This window comes from Chrysemys picta, chromosome 7, assembly GCF_011386835.1.
Source record: "Chrysemys picta bellii isolate R12L10 chromosome 7, ASM1138683v2, whole genome shotgun sequence".
Classification (NCBI taxonomy): domain Eukaryota; kingdom Metazoa; phylum Chordata; order Testudines; family Emydidae; genus Chrysemys; species Chrysemys picta.
The window spans coordinates 108829142-108845341 of NC_088797.1; the positions used below are offsets into that span (position 1 = coordinate 108829142).

General features: G+C 45.1%; 1 protein-coding gene across 1 annotated transcript in view; it reads left to right on the forward strand.

Annotated features, from left to right (window-relative positions):
* The first annotated feature begins 1478 nt into the window (after positions 1 to 1478).
* The window catches only part of CPXM2 (carboxypeptidase X, M14 family member 2), a 113688-nt gene continuing 98966 nt past the window's right edge, over positions 1479 to 16200 (forward strand). Inside the window, exons 1-2 of the mRNA XM_008166291.4 lie at positions 1479 to 2035; positions 12109 to 12210. Of these exons, the coding sequence (XP_008164513.2) occupies positions 1708 to 2035; positions 12109 to 12210 (430 nt within the window). The 5' untranslated portion in view covers positions 1479 to 1707. The remainder of the gene's footprint in view (positions 2036 to 12108; positions 12211 to 16200) is intronic.

Consider the following 16200-nt stretch of genomic DNA (forward strand, 5'->3'; position numbering starts at 1 on the left):
GCAAGATGGGAAACGGAAGCAAATGCCACTGCCCTATATACTGTGGAGAGGGTGTTTGTTAGGGTTACCATATTTAAAAAATAAAAAAAGAGGACACTCCACGGGCCCTAGCCCCGCCCCTTTCCCACCCCGCCCCCGCCCCAACTCCACCCTTTACCCGCCCCTTCCCCAAAGTCCCCGCCCTAACTCCCCCTCCTCCCTCCCAGCCACGCGAAAAGGGCTGCCCGAGCGCTACCGGCTTCACGGTTTGCTGGGCAGCCTCCAGACCCTGCGCCCCCGGCCGGCGCTTCCCCAGTGCAGCTGGAGCCCGGGAGGGGAAGCGCCCAGCCGGGGGCGCAGGGTCTGGAGGCTGCCCGGCAAACCATGAAGCTGGTAGCACTCGGGCTTTGGGCAGCCCCTATGCCTCCGGACCCTGCGCCCCCGGCCGGGCACTTCTCCTCCCCAGCTCCAGCTGCTCTGCTCCAGCGGCGCAGGGTCCGGAGGCACGGGGGCTGCCCGAAGCCAGTAGCGCTGGCTCGGGCAGCTTGGCTCTTAAACAGAGCCAAAGTCTGAGTCCGGGGAGGAGCAGAGCAGCCACAGGAGAGGAAGTGCCCGGCCGGTATTTTTCCCAGACATGTTCAGCTTTTTGGCAATTCCCCCCGGACGGGGGTTTGATTGCTGAAAAGCCGGACATGTCCGGGAAAAAACAGACGTATGGTAACCCTAGTGTTTGTTTATGGTTTACATCCTTTTGAATAATTTGTTTCAGTGTTTTCCCAAATCAATTCTGGGTTCCTTCTAATAAAACTTTTCTTTTGTTATACACAGACTCAGGGCTTGTGAGTGGGGAAGTATTGCCTCTTAGGCCTGGCCACTGTGGGTGGGGGAGGGATCGATCTAAATTACGCAACTTAGCTACATGAATAAGGTGGCTGAAGTCGACGTACTTAGATCGACTTACCGTGGTGTCTTCACCGCAGTGAGTCGACTGCTGCCGCTCCCCCGTCGACTCAGCCTGCGCCTCTTGCGGCGGTGGAGTACAGGAGTCGACGGGAGAGCGCGCAGGGGTCGATTTATCATGTCTAGACTAGACGCGATAAATCGACCCCCGCTGGATTGATCGCTGTCCACCGATCCGGCGGGTAGTGTAGACATACTCTTAGATGTGCCCGGGGGTAGTGTTTAGTTTTCCCAGATTACTGGGTAGGGGCTTGAACCAGGTCTGTTTCTCATTTTTAAGAGGAACCCCGAGATACTGAACCTGACCCCCATTGCTGCCAACACCATCTCACGGAAGAGTTACACAAGCCAAGACATTGAGCTGAAAACTGTGTCTTGTAACCCTGGTTTTTGCAGTGAAAGAAAGAGAGGGAAATAGAAAGCAAGAAAGAAAACAAGACAGAGTGTTCTGGAGAGTCACACCTGCCAAGTGCTGGCAGAGCAGAGCTCTCTCTCTTCCCCCTGTGTGTCTGTATATGTGTCTGGCTGGTGAGTCCTATGATCACATGCACCTCGGGCTCCTGCCTCCCTCCCTCCTCAACCCTCTCTCTCACTGCACTCCTTGCAACTTTTGCAAACTAGTCTAATGCAGAAGCATTTATCACAGACTGGACTCTTTATCCCTACACAAGTCCTGGAATTCACCAGTGACCACAGTTTGCTGTTTTTTCCTATCTGCTGAATAAGGATCTGGGACTCAGAGTGGAGTTTTTGTGCAGCTTTAAAAAAATGATTTCTCTTAGCAAGAAAGGCTCCTGTTCGTCTCAGCTCTGTCTTGCTCTCTGTGCCTTTGGGCTAGCACTGCTTGGGGATTTATCCCAGGCTTTGCCTGTGGAGGATCAGGATTATTACCTGCAGGAGATTATAAACAGGGATCATTATTATTCCTATCCAGGTCCCGATGAGGAATTTTCCCTTTTCACAGAGCAACCTGGACAGGAAGAAACAGCCCCCGTTGCAGAGGCAGAGGAGCCCCCAAGGTTCAGACCGGGCAAGAAAGAGTTAAAACAGAAGAAAGGCAACAAAAAAGAAAAATCCATTCTCGAGATTCCACCAGGTAACTTTCCACCTCTTCTTCCTAACTTTCAGAGCTCTGCTGAGTCTCACACTGACTCTGACTTCTAACATAAATTAATAGCCTAATACTGATAGTAATAATAATAAATGTGCTGGTGATGATGACACATACTAACTTTTAACACCAAGCTTTTCAGCTCTTTGGAAATGTCACATGCACTTTTACCCTTTCCCTCTCACCTGTCACGTTAAGAGCTTTCAAAAACACTGCATTTCATTAATCAAATGAGATTCCAGCTGGTGCATGAACTTCCCTTCTTATCATATTTCACATTTGGCTTGTTTTTGAAACTAAAGTTTTGCAATCAAATGAAGAGAGACTCACTCCATGGTAAAATCTGATTGTCTGTCTTATGGTGATTTCATATTTTACCTCCGGTCATTTTAACTCTAAATGTTCTTCACCTTTGAACAGGTGAATCACTGTCAGATTTCACTTTAAAGCTCTCCCATGAAAGAAATGTAAACAGGGATTTTCATTCAGAGAGATCAGTTCCTAGGGGGATTAATTTTAATAATTAGGAGGTACTAATAAATAATATCATAAATAAATGAAAGGTTAGCCGTATCATCCATCACTTCAGTTATTATATGTAATTTATTTGGCTGGAAGAAGACAAGCTATTGGAAACCTACACATTACTATAATTCCCCAAACGGTGGTCAGTAAGCACAGTAGAGCAGTTTCTATTTCGACACAGTTACACTAAGGTGGCTGGGCAGTTTATTCTATAGGCATTCTCTGATTGCACTGGTCTTATTTCATTTCTTTGGTGGAAATTCGCAATCTAAATTATTTCACGGAGTAAGCAACAATCTTATAAAATTAAGGGCCAAATCCCACAGCCCTTGCTCAGGCAAAACTCCCATTGGCTTCAGTAGGAATTTTGTATCCTTAAATACTATGGGATATGGCACAACATTTGCAAATTAAAGACACCCACCTCACAGCAAATTGGAGAGGTAAGGTTCTCATAGTGGCATTAACTCTTCCCAATTGCATATAGGTGATATTAAATTAAGGGTTGCAGTTTAAGTGTAAAACTGGTAAAAATCAGTTACTTTCTGATCAAGAAAAAAATTGAAAACAGCTTTTTATACATTATGCCCCAAATTTACCATTTCTGCAGTGTTGAAAATTGTTAGAGGGCCAGCAGATCTTAGCTGCAGGTACAGCCCAGGCCAGAGGACCCTAGTAGCAGAGAGTCTGCCTGGGTGAAGGTAGCAGTGGTACAAGAAACCTATAACCTGGTGCTCCACTGGGGATCAGCAGCTAGACAGAAGGTTCAAAAGCAGATGGCACTGGCAGGGTAACTCTGGGATGTGCTGATTCAGCTTATTACCTGGTAGTGCATGCACTGCTTTTCATAGAATCATAGAATATCAGGGTTGGAAGGAACCTCAGAAGGTCATCTAGTCCAACCCCCTGCTCAAAGCAGGACCAATTCCCAACTAAATCATCCCAGCCAAGGTTTTGTCAAGCCTGACCTTAAAAACCTCTAAGGAAGAAGATTACACCACCTCCCTAGGTAACCCATTCCAGTGCTTCACCACCCTCCTAGTGAAAAAGTTTTTCCTCATATCCAACCTAAACCTCCCCAACTGCAACCTGAGACCATTACTCCTCATTCTGTCATCAGGTACCACTGAGAACAGTCTAGATCCATCCTCTTTGGAACCCCCTTTCAGGTAGTTGAAAGCAGCTATCAAATCCCCCTCCCATTTTGTGTGTGGGGGGGGAGGCAGGAGGGTTCCCCCTGAGGTGCAATGACCCTATTTGTGTACAGGGTTCAGTTCACAGCCCTCTAGACTCCAGCAGGTATGTAAGAAGCCCCACATATGTACAGCCATATTATCCCCTTTGATCCAAATTGGTGTCTAGAAACTTTGTATGCTTGCACTTGTCGAATTTACTGAAAAGTATTCCCTTGGTGAAGTTTGGTCCACTGAGGAAGTGATAGGTAGCTCATAACACTAAATCAGTTGATTCTCCAAGATCCAGAGCTCAGGTGATCTACCAAGTGCTGAACCATCTCCATGGAGGCTCTGTAGCTCTATACTGCCTTCAAGCTCCCTACTGGCTTTACCCCAACTTTCCTAGCAGCGTAACTGCAAACATACACCAGAAAGCCCAGTCTCACTCAGGAGGGATGGGATAGCTCAATGGTTTGAGCATTGGCCTGCTAAACTCAGGGTTGTGAGTTCAATCATTGAGGGGGACACGTAGGGATCTGGGGCAAAATCAGTAATTGGTCCTGCTAGTGAAGGCAGGGGACTGGACTCATGACCTGTCAGGGTCCCTTCCAGTTCTAGGAGATAGGTATATATCTCCATATATTATTATTATTATTAGCTCTGTGGCAGAGGCAGGGATAGAATTTGATTCTCTTCTCTTCCTGCAATCTCCTTCCTCATTCACACACTTTCCAACTTCTGCAACAAATGAGGCCAGAGTCCTACAGACAGCAATCCCCTTTACACCACTCTGATTCATTCCCAGGACAGGTCCCTCCTGTGGGGTTAATAAGGTAGGGGTCCTGTGGAAAAAAACGACTATGTTATTATGTAATTAAAGACTCCCATAATGCATATGCACAAGGGGAGCTGAATTAATGGCTGTAACAGGGTAGCTTGTCCCTTTAAGGGCCAGAGGCCTGGGCCCATCCAATCCCAGTTACTAAGGAGGCACATCTGAATGGGGATTAGCTGATAAAGAGTACAAGGAAGGAGGGCAGAGGGTCTGAAGAAGTTGAAGGAACTGCAGAGAAAGGAAGGAATGGCAGAGTCTGCTGGAGACAGGAGGCCTGGCAGTAGCCTTAGGGGCAGAGACTAAGGTCCGAAGGGTAACTGCTTAATGTTTGCATTTTTGTTTGTTGTTTTGGAAAATAAATAAAGCCCTGGGGAAGTGAATTTAATTGGGGAGCCCTGGAGAGGGATGAGATTGATGGAAGGGGGCCTGCAGAGTGACCTCATGCCACAAGGGGGCGATTGGGAAGCAGCATACCCTGTGATGCTGGCTTTCCCAACTTTTGAGCATGTGGTGTCCCAACTTTTAATGTTCTTTTAACATCGTTTTTCTTTGTAATTTCCTAGGTTTTAAAAAAAAAGCAAACTGTAAAAACAGAAATTCCATGCTATGGCATTGCATTGACACCCACATGATTTATCAGGTGGGCTGGAGCCTTTAGATCTACCACAGACTTCTGCCACTTGAACTAAGGGAGTAACTGGCAGCAGTAGTAGGTGGTCATCCTCTATGTGGACCAGTATTAGAGGGGGATATGAGACACATTTCACAAACGTATGTTGATAGCAGAGGAATGGTGAGACTTAGAAATGTTGGTGCCCTTGTCCCCTCCACGCTGTCCTTGTGCCATTCTTGTTCCTCCCTCCAGTTTCTCATCCTAGTGTCCACCCCCTCATCCCTGGCTCCTCACAGTACCAGTCCCCTCACCTACCCAGTCTCAGTCTCCTCATTCCAGTTTCTCTCTCCTAGGCTCCGTGACTAAGTCCCAGTCTCTCTGCCCCCACAAGCTCCCAGTCTCAGTATCCCCATGCTGGTCCCAGTCGTTCCCAATCTCCTCTCCTTCCAGGCATCCTCTTCCAGTCTCCATCTCTCATTCTTTCCTCCCTGGTTCCCAGTCATCCCCCACCGTATTCCTTGTCCCAACCCTACCCACTTCCTCCCATATCCAGCTCCAGTTTCTTCTGCATTTCAGTCAGATGACTTCCTCCTCCTTGCTACCTGGGCACCAGCATGGTGGGCAAGGAGAGCATGAGGGACAATTTCCTTGTTCTTGGTTCTGATGATTGGTGCCACACAGCCTGAAGCAATTACAGGGAAAGTCCTGCTGAGCCCTTTCAGCCCTGGACTGGAGCATGTTCAGTGCAGAGAAATTGAGCTGCCAACCTCTAAGAAGTCTCAGCTGAGCATGTGTGAATTGAAATTTTTCAAAGACTTATAGCGTGGCCATATCTGGGCATTTTTTCAGGGTGATAGCAAAGGGCATATTCCCGACACCCCACATGACCACCTGACAAATTTCAAGTCCCTGCTCCAGAGCATGGAGGCGCTAGAACATCTTAAATACATTGTCATAAGATTTTATTTTTTTTTTTAACATGGGAAAAACCACATTTTCCTCTTACTCATGCTCTGGAATGTCTGAAACATTTTTACTGAAACTACCCAAAATAATTCAGCCTAAGGCAGACACCCAACATGTTGAAGCTCAGCCTGAACGCCTAAGGACTGGCAAAGTTATAAGCAACTGAAAAAAGGCCTCTTATACTGGGAAGTATTGAAGAACCTTAACTATAGATGGCACTAGCAGCTCTGTCTATAATCTACACAAAATAACTATCCGAGGCACTATAGAGTGATCCAGCAATTATGTAGGTTAAATCTAAAACACCATCTAGTGCAGTGTTACGTGGATTAGTACCATTAAAATCAATTAAAGCTGTTGGTTTTCAGCACCTCTGAAAACCAAGTCACTTACATAAGTGCCAAAATATAAATGTAGGTGCCTAGAATTGCACACCCAATTTTGAAAAATTGGCCTTATAAAGGTACAGATCATGCTGAGCTTATGATTGATTGGTGCTTAACTAATAATTATGAATCTAACTGTAAATATGTTTGGAGGTGTAAGTATTTATTTATATATATATTTACATATATGAACAAACACTTATACATTGAATAAAGATTAACTCAACGGACATACAGTAAATATAAAATATTCCTTGTTTGTGAAGCTCAGTGGGAGCAGGGGCATGTTGGATTAATTATATGTTGTAGCAAACAATAGACGGGATCTTGGCTGGAATGAAGAAAGGCAGAGGAATGGGAATGTGTGATCTGCCCTTTGGCTGAGCAGCTGTTAGTGATCAGTGCTAACTTTGAATTAAAGTTGGACTAAAATCAAAACAGTGTAAAGGCTACAGCAAATTGCATATGACATGTACTTGATTAATTTAAGCTAATTACTGTCGATGGCTTGAATGCAGCTGTTTTACATTGTGAAGTATTCATGTAAGTACAAATCCATTTCCATTCAAGTCAATGGGCAAGTCTCCCATTGACTTTAGGTGGGAAAGTCCAGGATAATGCTATGATTTTTTTTAATTAAAGCAGTATTTGCGAGCACTTGAGTTACATAACAATAAATCAGTCTCATATTGCCCTTTGCCTCCCTTATGACTCTTATAAATTCAACTGTACCATGTAATCCTTGGAAGGTAAAAGGTTGGATTGACAGATCCCATCACAAGTGGATTTGTATTTTCTAATTCCATTCTTGCTTGTTTAGGACCTGATCTAAAGCCCTTTGAAATCAACTAGTCCCATTGGTTTCAGTAGATTCTATTCTATATCTGTTCTTACACCACATTCATGGCTGTAATATCTGAGCATCTTCCAGTAATGCATTAAGTAACATGACTACATAATTCTCATTTATTCTTCTCTGAACCTCTCCCCAGGGGCGCAAATGTGTAGTGGAGTGTCTTGTTTTGGTCAGTTTTTTAAATAAATATTCACATTGTTCGGTGTGTGTTAGGGGAGGCAAGTCAAAAAAGGATGCCTTGCACTTGAATAGGAAGGCGATGCAGTTTGTGATGGTCTTTAGTTCCTGGGGGAATTTATTCCAAAGTCTCCAATCTGCCCCCAAGAGAGTTTTGTCTCCTGCACAGACAAGCTTTACCTTTATTTACTTTCCTTTGTGCCAGAGGGGTGTAGTTGTTGATCACAGTCTTCAACTCAGAGTTTCAGGTAGTTTTTTAGATATGTTCAAGGAGCTCCATGGCCTGGGACAACTATAAGGACTGAGACTTGAACTTGATTTGAAATTCTATGGGAAGTCAGCGTAAAGAGTAGAGAACAAGCCTGAAGTTCTTGCGGTAGCCTGTGTTGCTGAGGAGATGCTCTGCAGAGTTCTGTACTAGTTGGAGTTTCCTAAGTGCTGAAAGCTTCATGCCCAGGTATATTGCAGTGCTGTCGTCCAGCCAAGAAGTGGTGAAGGCATGAATAGCTGAGGTTAGGCCATCATCTGCCAGAATGGGACAGTCTCCTAGCCAACAAGAGATGATAGAAAGCATTAATCACAGATGTTGCTTTGTTAGAACTTAGCATCAGTAAAGAATCCAAGAGTATTCTAGATCATGAACCAAACTGACCAAATGTGGATGAGTACCTTCAACCAAAGAAGAATACGCTGTAGCTGCAAACTCCTCCAAATTCTTCCTTCTGCCCACCAGCATCACCACTGTTTTGCTTGTATTCAGTTTCAGCCAGCTGTTCATCCTGAGCTCAACTTGGTGGTAGTGATGTGGTTGTATGTGGTGAAGAATAGTTAGACCTATGTACCATAGGCATATTGCTGGCTCTTGAGTTCATGCCGTTTGATCAGTTCACCTAATGGATGACTGTAGATGTTGAAAAGGAGCAGAGAGAGAACTTATCCTTGTGGGACTTTACAAGCAAGGGGTCTAGTGGTGAAGATGCAGTTTTCCATCACTTCTCATTGGGTATGTCCCTTCAGAAAGGACTCAACCCGTTTTAGCACACTACCTTGGATAACAGTTCTATAGCCAAACTGATCTGAGGTGAGAAAAGGGTCTTTTTAAAAACATCAAGATTTCATTTAATAGACTTGAGAGAGGTAAGCATGAGACTGAATCTGCTTCTGGAATGCTGGTGGTGGATTATGATTTGCTCCAGTTTATTCATTATTTCAATGTACTACTTTCTGGAAGAGAATAAGAGAGGATTTGCATGCATGATGGATTGAAAATGAACAGTTTGGCAGCAATATCCAGTAGCCCAGATTCATAATTCAACCTGATCTTTTTAGTTGTGATTGGTCAGATAAATCATATGCTATTGTTTCTGTTCTCTGATTGGATGAGTGTAACTCTAAGGTTTGGGAGAAGGACTTCAAGAAGCCATGTGAACTTTGATTATCTCAGGGAGAGGTAGCAATTTATGGTGAGGGAGCAAGATATAAGCAGCATTAGGTTATTTGTATAAAATGTGAAGAACATAGGCGCCGACTCCATGGTTGTGCCAGGGCTGGAACACCTACAGAAAAAAAATGGTGGGTGCTTAGCACCCACTGGCAGCCAACTCCCACCTCCCGTCTGCCGGTGGCCCTGCCAATCAACTTCTCCCTCTCCCTCCCAGTGCATCCTGCCTGCTGTGATCAGCTGTTCTGCGGCATGTAGCAGGTGCTGGGGGGAGGGGGAGGAGCAGGGATGGGGCACGCTTGGAGGAGGGAGTGGAATTGGGCGGGAAGAGGCGGGGTGGGGGCTTAAGGGAAGGGGTGTGGCGGGGCCTGGGGCAGAGCGGAGGCGGGAAGAGGCAAGGTGGAGATGGGGGGTTGACAGAAGGGGGCGGGTGGGACGGAGAGGGGCAGGAAGGGGTGGGGTGGAGGCTTGGGGGAAGGGGATGGGTGGGGGCAGGGCACCCCCGGGGCCTGGAGGAAGCTGGCGCCTGTAGTGAAGAAGTCTTTTTCCTTTATGAGACACACAGGTAGAGGTGCCACAAGGAAGGCAGGGGCAGAACAGGATGAAGCCCCCACTCACTGCCAAAACATTCGGTAAAATTTTGTCCTCCAGCTGGGAATTCAGCTGCTGCTGCAGCCTCAGAGGCTGTGCAGTGCCAAGCTGGTAGGTGGTCTCCCCATGCCCCTGGAGAACAGCAGTGGTGGAGTAGCTCAGGCTGCTACTGGTGCCAGCTGGCGGGGGTGGCGCTGCCACTAGGACTCTGTGCATGCTGCCCATGGGGCAGAGGGGATGCCGGTTCTGGGGATGGGGGGTGGGATGGCTGGGGAATGGCATTACCATTGCCAGACCTTTTTTACTGTGCAGCCTGCCCAGGCCCCACTCAAGAGCCCAAGCTCTGCTGCTGTTGCCTAACAACATCTGGGACGACACGGATTGGCTCCAGGCTGGCTCAGTCCCAGGTGTCTAGCCAGATTGAAAGTCCCAGACTGGCCACCACAGGGTGCTAGCACAGAGTGGGGGCATGGATCAGAAAAACAACAACCCCAGCCAACAATTCAACTTTGTGACTCAGGATCAGATCTGGTAAGGCCCATCCCCCCCGCCCCGCCCTTGACCCACCCAATTGAGGCCCTTTAACTCTCCCCCAGGAGCATCTACCCCAATCTCCTCCATTTGTCAGGATCTCCTCCCCCAAACCCTTCGATCCCACTCTACCCCCCCAAAATTCCCCCCCCCCACACCGAACTCCAGTTCCTGGTCCCCCACAGCCTCTATGCCACTCCCTGATTCTAGTCACCCCCAACCACCTTCATCCTATTCCTCACTCCAGTCCCACATAAACATATCTCATGGCTCCATTCCTGCAGACATAGCTGTGGGACCCACACCTCTTCTTCTGTCTCCTTAAATACATTCCACCACTTGCCCCTCAGTTCCCGATGGCTCATTGGACTGTTTGCTCCTTCTTGCTTGTGAAAGGGACATAGTCAACTCCCTGGATTTTCAGAAAATAACCAAAAATTGGAGTGGAATGAAATCGTGGAAAATTTCCCTCGATTAACAATTTATCAGTCCAGACATTTAAAGTAAAAATTACTACATAATTTGTTGCTTCTTCATAGGCTGCAGAATTGCTGTTTTAGTTAGTTCACAAAGCTGATATCATTCAGTAAAATTTCAGGAAACTTTAGGTAAGTTTTTGAGACGTCACCCCCCATACACCTGAAACCCCAAGTGGTGCCTGACACGTCGTCCCGGTGACAATTAGGCTACTGGAAGATTTGTCGTCTAGTGCAGAGTTTAAATCACATTCACACAGAGGAGCTGCTTGTGCATGTGCTGTCCTGTACTCAAAGGATGCATCAGATACTTATCTGGCTCATTTTAATGTCCCATGCAAAGGCCCCGATGAGCAGTGTCTCTCTGTTGTGTCAAGCAGCCTACATTGCTATATAATCTATATAATTCCTGGTATGAATATGTAAATGCGAGAGCTTAACATTCCACTTTCTGGATGTTCATGGAAAGTAGACATAAAAGGAGTCCAAGCATGGCTGACATGAGTTCATTTTAAAATTCAGGTGGAGAGCTCTTTGGAGCATTTGGCGAGCTCAGATACACATGGACAGAAAGAGAATTAATCATTGTAGTGGCACAAAGCCAGATGAGAAATAGAGCACTAAATTTCCCCCTTTATTCTCTCCATAGAACCACTCTTGGACAATCTAGATACTGCACTAATATCAAATGCCTAACAGAGTGGGGGTATATTTAAAAACAATTAAGAGGGGACATACCATAAAGATTTGTACAGTGTTTTCAGGCTTCTTTTCTGTTGGGATGGGATTGTTGAATGTTCTCTGCAGATAATCATAGTCAGCCTGTCTCCTGATTTACAAATTACCTCTATCAAACCCAACCAAACATACTATTCATGCTCCTGGCAGGAATAAACTATGTGGAGAGGAGAAGGATTGTGTATGGAGGACACTGCAACACATCAGAATATAAGTGCAGAACAATGCTGCTTTTGTGCTCCCCAGCTTGGGAGCATTCTTGCCTTGGGAGAGAATATTGGTGGTGGTCTGTGAAGATGTTGGATCACTGTCGATTAAATAAACTCACCCCTTTTAAGGTCTGATCCAACTCCATTGAAGTCCAGGGGAGCCTTTCTGTTCACTTCAATAGATGTTGGGTGGGGCCCTTATATGTTTGATCAAATGATGAGGATTGAGCAATAAACTGTCACTGGTGCCTGTGTAGATATTGAAAACTGAATTCCATTGGTGCAAGAAAGAAATGCATATCTGGTTCCTTCGTAGTGGAGCGCAGAAAAGGACACTTCTGATTCCTTGCACCCATATTTCTATAGTTCTCAGACCTGGGAAAAGAATAACAGAATATTCTAAACATCTGCTGCATTGGAAGGATTGGAATGCCATCATACGGAAGCAAACTATTTTATTCATTGTGTAGTTATTAGCCATTGTTAAATACATTTGACAGTGAAAAAAAGTAAAACTTGTTTTTCTTTTCATCCTACAGCTAAAAATGGCAACAAGAAAGGTGAGAAAAACAAGAAAGGGAATGAGAAGATGCCAGATGGTGATTATGAAAGTCGAAGGGTCTATGAAGACGTCAGAGAAAGTACGTGTAGAGTTTCTAAAGTACCTTTTGGAATTCTTGGTTTAGCTGCTACTCTCTCCAGTCACATTTAAATTAAATTACAAAAGATATTGAAGAGTGCTGTGAAATATCTAGATGCTGCGCTGATTATGAAATGGCGTGCTGAAATAACCTATGTTAGCACAGCGTGCGACAAAAGGTGGGGACAAGGAACCACACTGTGTTAGTGTGGATGAAGTGAGATACAATGTAAGGTAAGGGGCCTAATTCTCATTTCCATTAAGGCCTCTTTTAACCCCACTTGAGCAGTAAAAGGGCCCTTACAGTAAGTATCCCTCTTTGTGTGTTTAATGGCACCACAGTGTAAATGAGAATGAAGCCCAAGATATTTTTATCATTTATAAAAGAACAAGGTATAGTTTCATTTAAAACAAAGAGTTTGGTGCTTTAAGAATGGTGCTAGATTAAGAGCTGTCTCTCTGGAACAGCAACAGTGAAATATTTCCCATTCTGCCATATCAATATGCCTTAAATCTGATCTGGAGGGTTCACCTCAATGTATGTGAGACTGGAATAGCCAAATGCTAATTGTGAGTGTGGTTTCTGTATTATGGATGCTTGTCCACTGTCATCTGAACTGATATTCCAGTTGATTTCACGAAAGCTAGCAAACTCCAGTAGGCTGTCATGATTTGCAATTATTACAAACCTCAGGTGAAATTGAATCAATGATCTAGCAGAGAAAGGCTTCATAATATCTTGAGAAATCCAGCCTTCCTTATATTTATGGGAATTGACAGCATGTGCATACTATGAACTTCTATTACTAGCATGGAGATTCAGACCAGCCCCGGAGTAACGTGAATCTGATCTCTGCTCCTGCTTCCCAGAGTCCTAAGGTGTTTTTAAAAAGTTGTGGGTTTTTTTTAAATAAAAGTTTTGAAAATATTTTCATGTGCAGGTGTATGAACCTAAATTTCTTTCTCAGTATGTCTATTCAGTGGTTTCTCATTCATGGAGATGGAAAATATTCCAATTCTATTGAATAGTTTCTGATTAATTTAGTTTTTTCCCATTATGACTTACTCAAACATTTTGATTTTCATTAATGTGAATTGTCCAACAAATGTTTTATGTGAATATATGTCAGCCTATAGGCTGTTTGCGAATTATCTGCGGTGCGTGACTTGGCCAAGATCAACTTAATATTCCTCTGATTCTCCAGAAGAAGAACCAGCTATAAAAAATAGTACAGTTGAAATTCTCACAAATTTTAGATTTAAAGGAGCTTTAATCATTTGGATTGTTTTGTATATGGGTGAATTTCAAAGACTCCAAGTATCTTGAAAGGAAAGACAGTCTTGTGGTTAAGTCAGTAAACTGGAATTCAGGAGATATGGGTTCATTTCCTGACTTTTCCACAGACAATCAATGTGGCCCTAGACAAGCATTTAACCTCTCCATACCTCAGTTCCCTGTATGTGAAATGGGGATGATAACATTTCCTATGTCTGATTTCTCTATTCAGATTGTAAGGTTTGATGGTATGTGGAGATATTCCAGAGAGTGACAATTTCTTTTCCACCTGCCACTGACAGAGTAGCTCCCTGGGCCTTCCCCATCTTTTTACTACTGCAAGCTCCCTAGCTCTCTCTGGCTTCTCAGTTCTCCTGATCCTTGGATCCATGGAGAGGGTATGTGTGGGCTTCCATCCCTAGCTGCTTCATGCACCCCCATGGAGGAGACCTGAGGGAGCCTCCAGCCCCACTAATCTCAGTGCTTTCCATGGGGTCAGGAAGCATATCTTCAGCTTCTGCTGCTTTTCCTGGTCCCACTGAAGGGGTCAGGGGGAATCTTGAGGGCCTCCTGCTTGGCACCTGCTACAGCCACCAGCCCCATGGAGACTAAGGCTAAGTGTTTTGTTCCCACTGCTCCTACTGCTCTGCCCAACTCAGACTGAGCAGGAGACTAAGGGGAGTCTCCAGCCCCAATACCTCTGATTGGCTTCCAATATTTTGTTTGGCCCTGAAGCAGGGTCCTGGAGGGAGACTACAGATCCATTGCTGCTCAACCTCATTTCTTTTACCTCCTTGTCTATGCTTCAGGAAACAAAACGATCTTCCTCCTTGACTCCATTCCCCTTGATTTCTATGGAAGTTGAGTAGGGAGTGTTGGGCTGGGCCCAGTATCTCCTACCTCTAAAACACTGAGTTTTACTGTAAACCATCTGAGTGCATGACTCACTACAGCATGTTGGGAAATGACACTTTGGAATGTGAACACTTGAAAACCAACTAGTTCATTCTTTTCCAGCAATTAAAGTATATTTATGTTCACTTCTTCAGAGAGAGCCTATATTACGCTGACAGTTTTACAGCCTTGCTTTACTGTCAGTGTCTTCCTAAAACATCTGTCAAATGAGGGGGAAAGTTCAAAATATATTAAAACTGTAGATGTGCCTAAACCACAAATGTCAGCTCTGGATTGTGAACTTCTCTCCCCACCCCAACTTTTGAATGGTGGGTTGAGATTATCTCATAAAAGTGAGGGGGGGCATCTACAAAGCTCAATACCGGATCCAGGATCAGATTTGAAACCTCCAAAATATTTGGGGGTTGTTTGAATCTGAATTTTGACTCAAGCCCATCCTTCTTTGTAAACTGTATTGTAAGCTTGCACTTACGGAAATCAAAATGGATTTACTGGGACACTGCAGTTAACAACTCCAGCATGCAAATAGAGCTTAAATTCTCAGCCTTTTCTTTCTTTTCATAATTGATAGATGATGTAAAATGTTACCAGGGACAAACAGAATGATAGTTGTCATCCACTTAGCTGGCTGGCCTGAGCACTGTGTTCTGAAGTACACAAGAAAAAAAACGCTTTTCTTGTGTTCTTTAAATTTTTTTATGCTCCAAGCCAAAGTTTCATTTAGAAGCTCTCAGTGCCAAAAATATAACATTGCTTAGGCAAATTTTTCTGAATGTTGGAATGTCTAGAAGAGACTCAGACAACTCATAAGTCAGTCATCCCAGCATGGTGAAGCTCAATCTTAAATTGCATTCAGACAATCCCAGTGGTGCTCTACTGGTGCAGCAGCCTTCAATCTGCCCTAGCCTGTCACGGGAGGTTCACCCTAGTCTAGGGGATCTTCTGGAGATGTAACGCCAAAGTAGCAGCTCTTATCCCATGCACATTCCCTGGTGCTGATGAATTGGGTGTGGCCGGGGAACAGGAGAGTAGCCAGGGCTTCCCTCTGTCCTGATGATTCCTGGCTGTCTAATGGAACCTGGGGACTTTTGGCAGCAGGGAGACCAGCCCAGCGCATCGTCAGCCTGAGCTCTAGGGAACAAGGACTTAAAGCCACTTATGCAGACAACCTCCACCTCTCCTCCAGTTGCTCTGTATGCTCCTTGACAGCAGGTGAGGATTGCAGCCTCAGTCTCTTCCACATCCCTCATTTGAAGGGCGAGATTCTCACTGCTGCTCCAGAGTAGCTAGACTGGAGTGGTGTAAAGGGCCCTAAAATCCTGATTTCATCTGGTGGGAGGATTTCTGCAACTCAGATACTGTGGAAGTCAGCTGTAAGGCTGACTTTCAAGGACCCCTTGCAACCTTGACCTCAGGGGTAGAAAGAGACATGATGGAGATGGGAAGGATATTTCAAGGGCAGAATCACAGCACACGGTACTGCAAGGATTCTAGGCAGTGCTGTGACCTGTAGGGCAACTGAAGGAGGATAAGGTGAATTTGACAGACCCTTGTAGCACAAAACTTGCAGGCCAGGGCGAAGGGAGGCTAAGACAACTTTATACCACCATTATGCTTTTCTGATCCCAGGAGGCCCCCCCAGCCTAACTTTCCCTGAGTTCTTTGCTGCCCATTCACACAGGGAGAGCAGCACCAAATGGTCAGCTTTTCTGGCTCTGCGATGTCATTCCTAGAAGTGGTGGCAATGACAGAAACGGGCATTAAAATTTACCAAAGGACACAGCATCATCCCAGTACTGC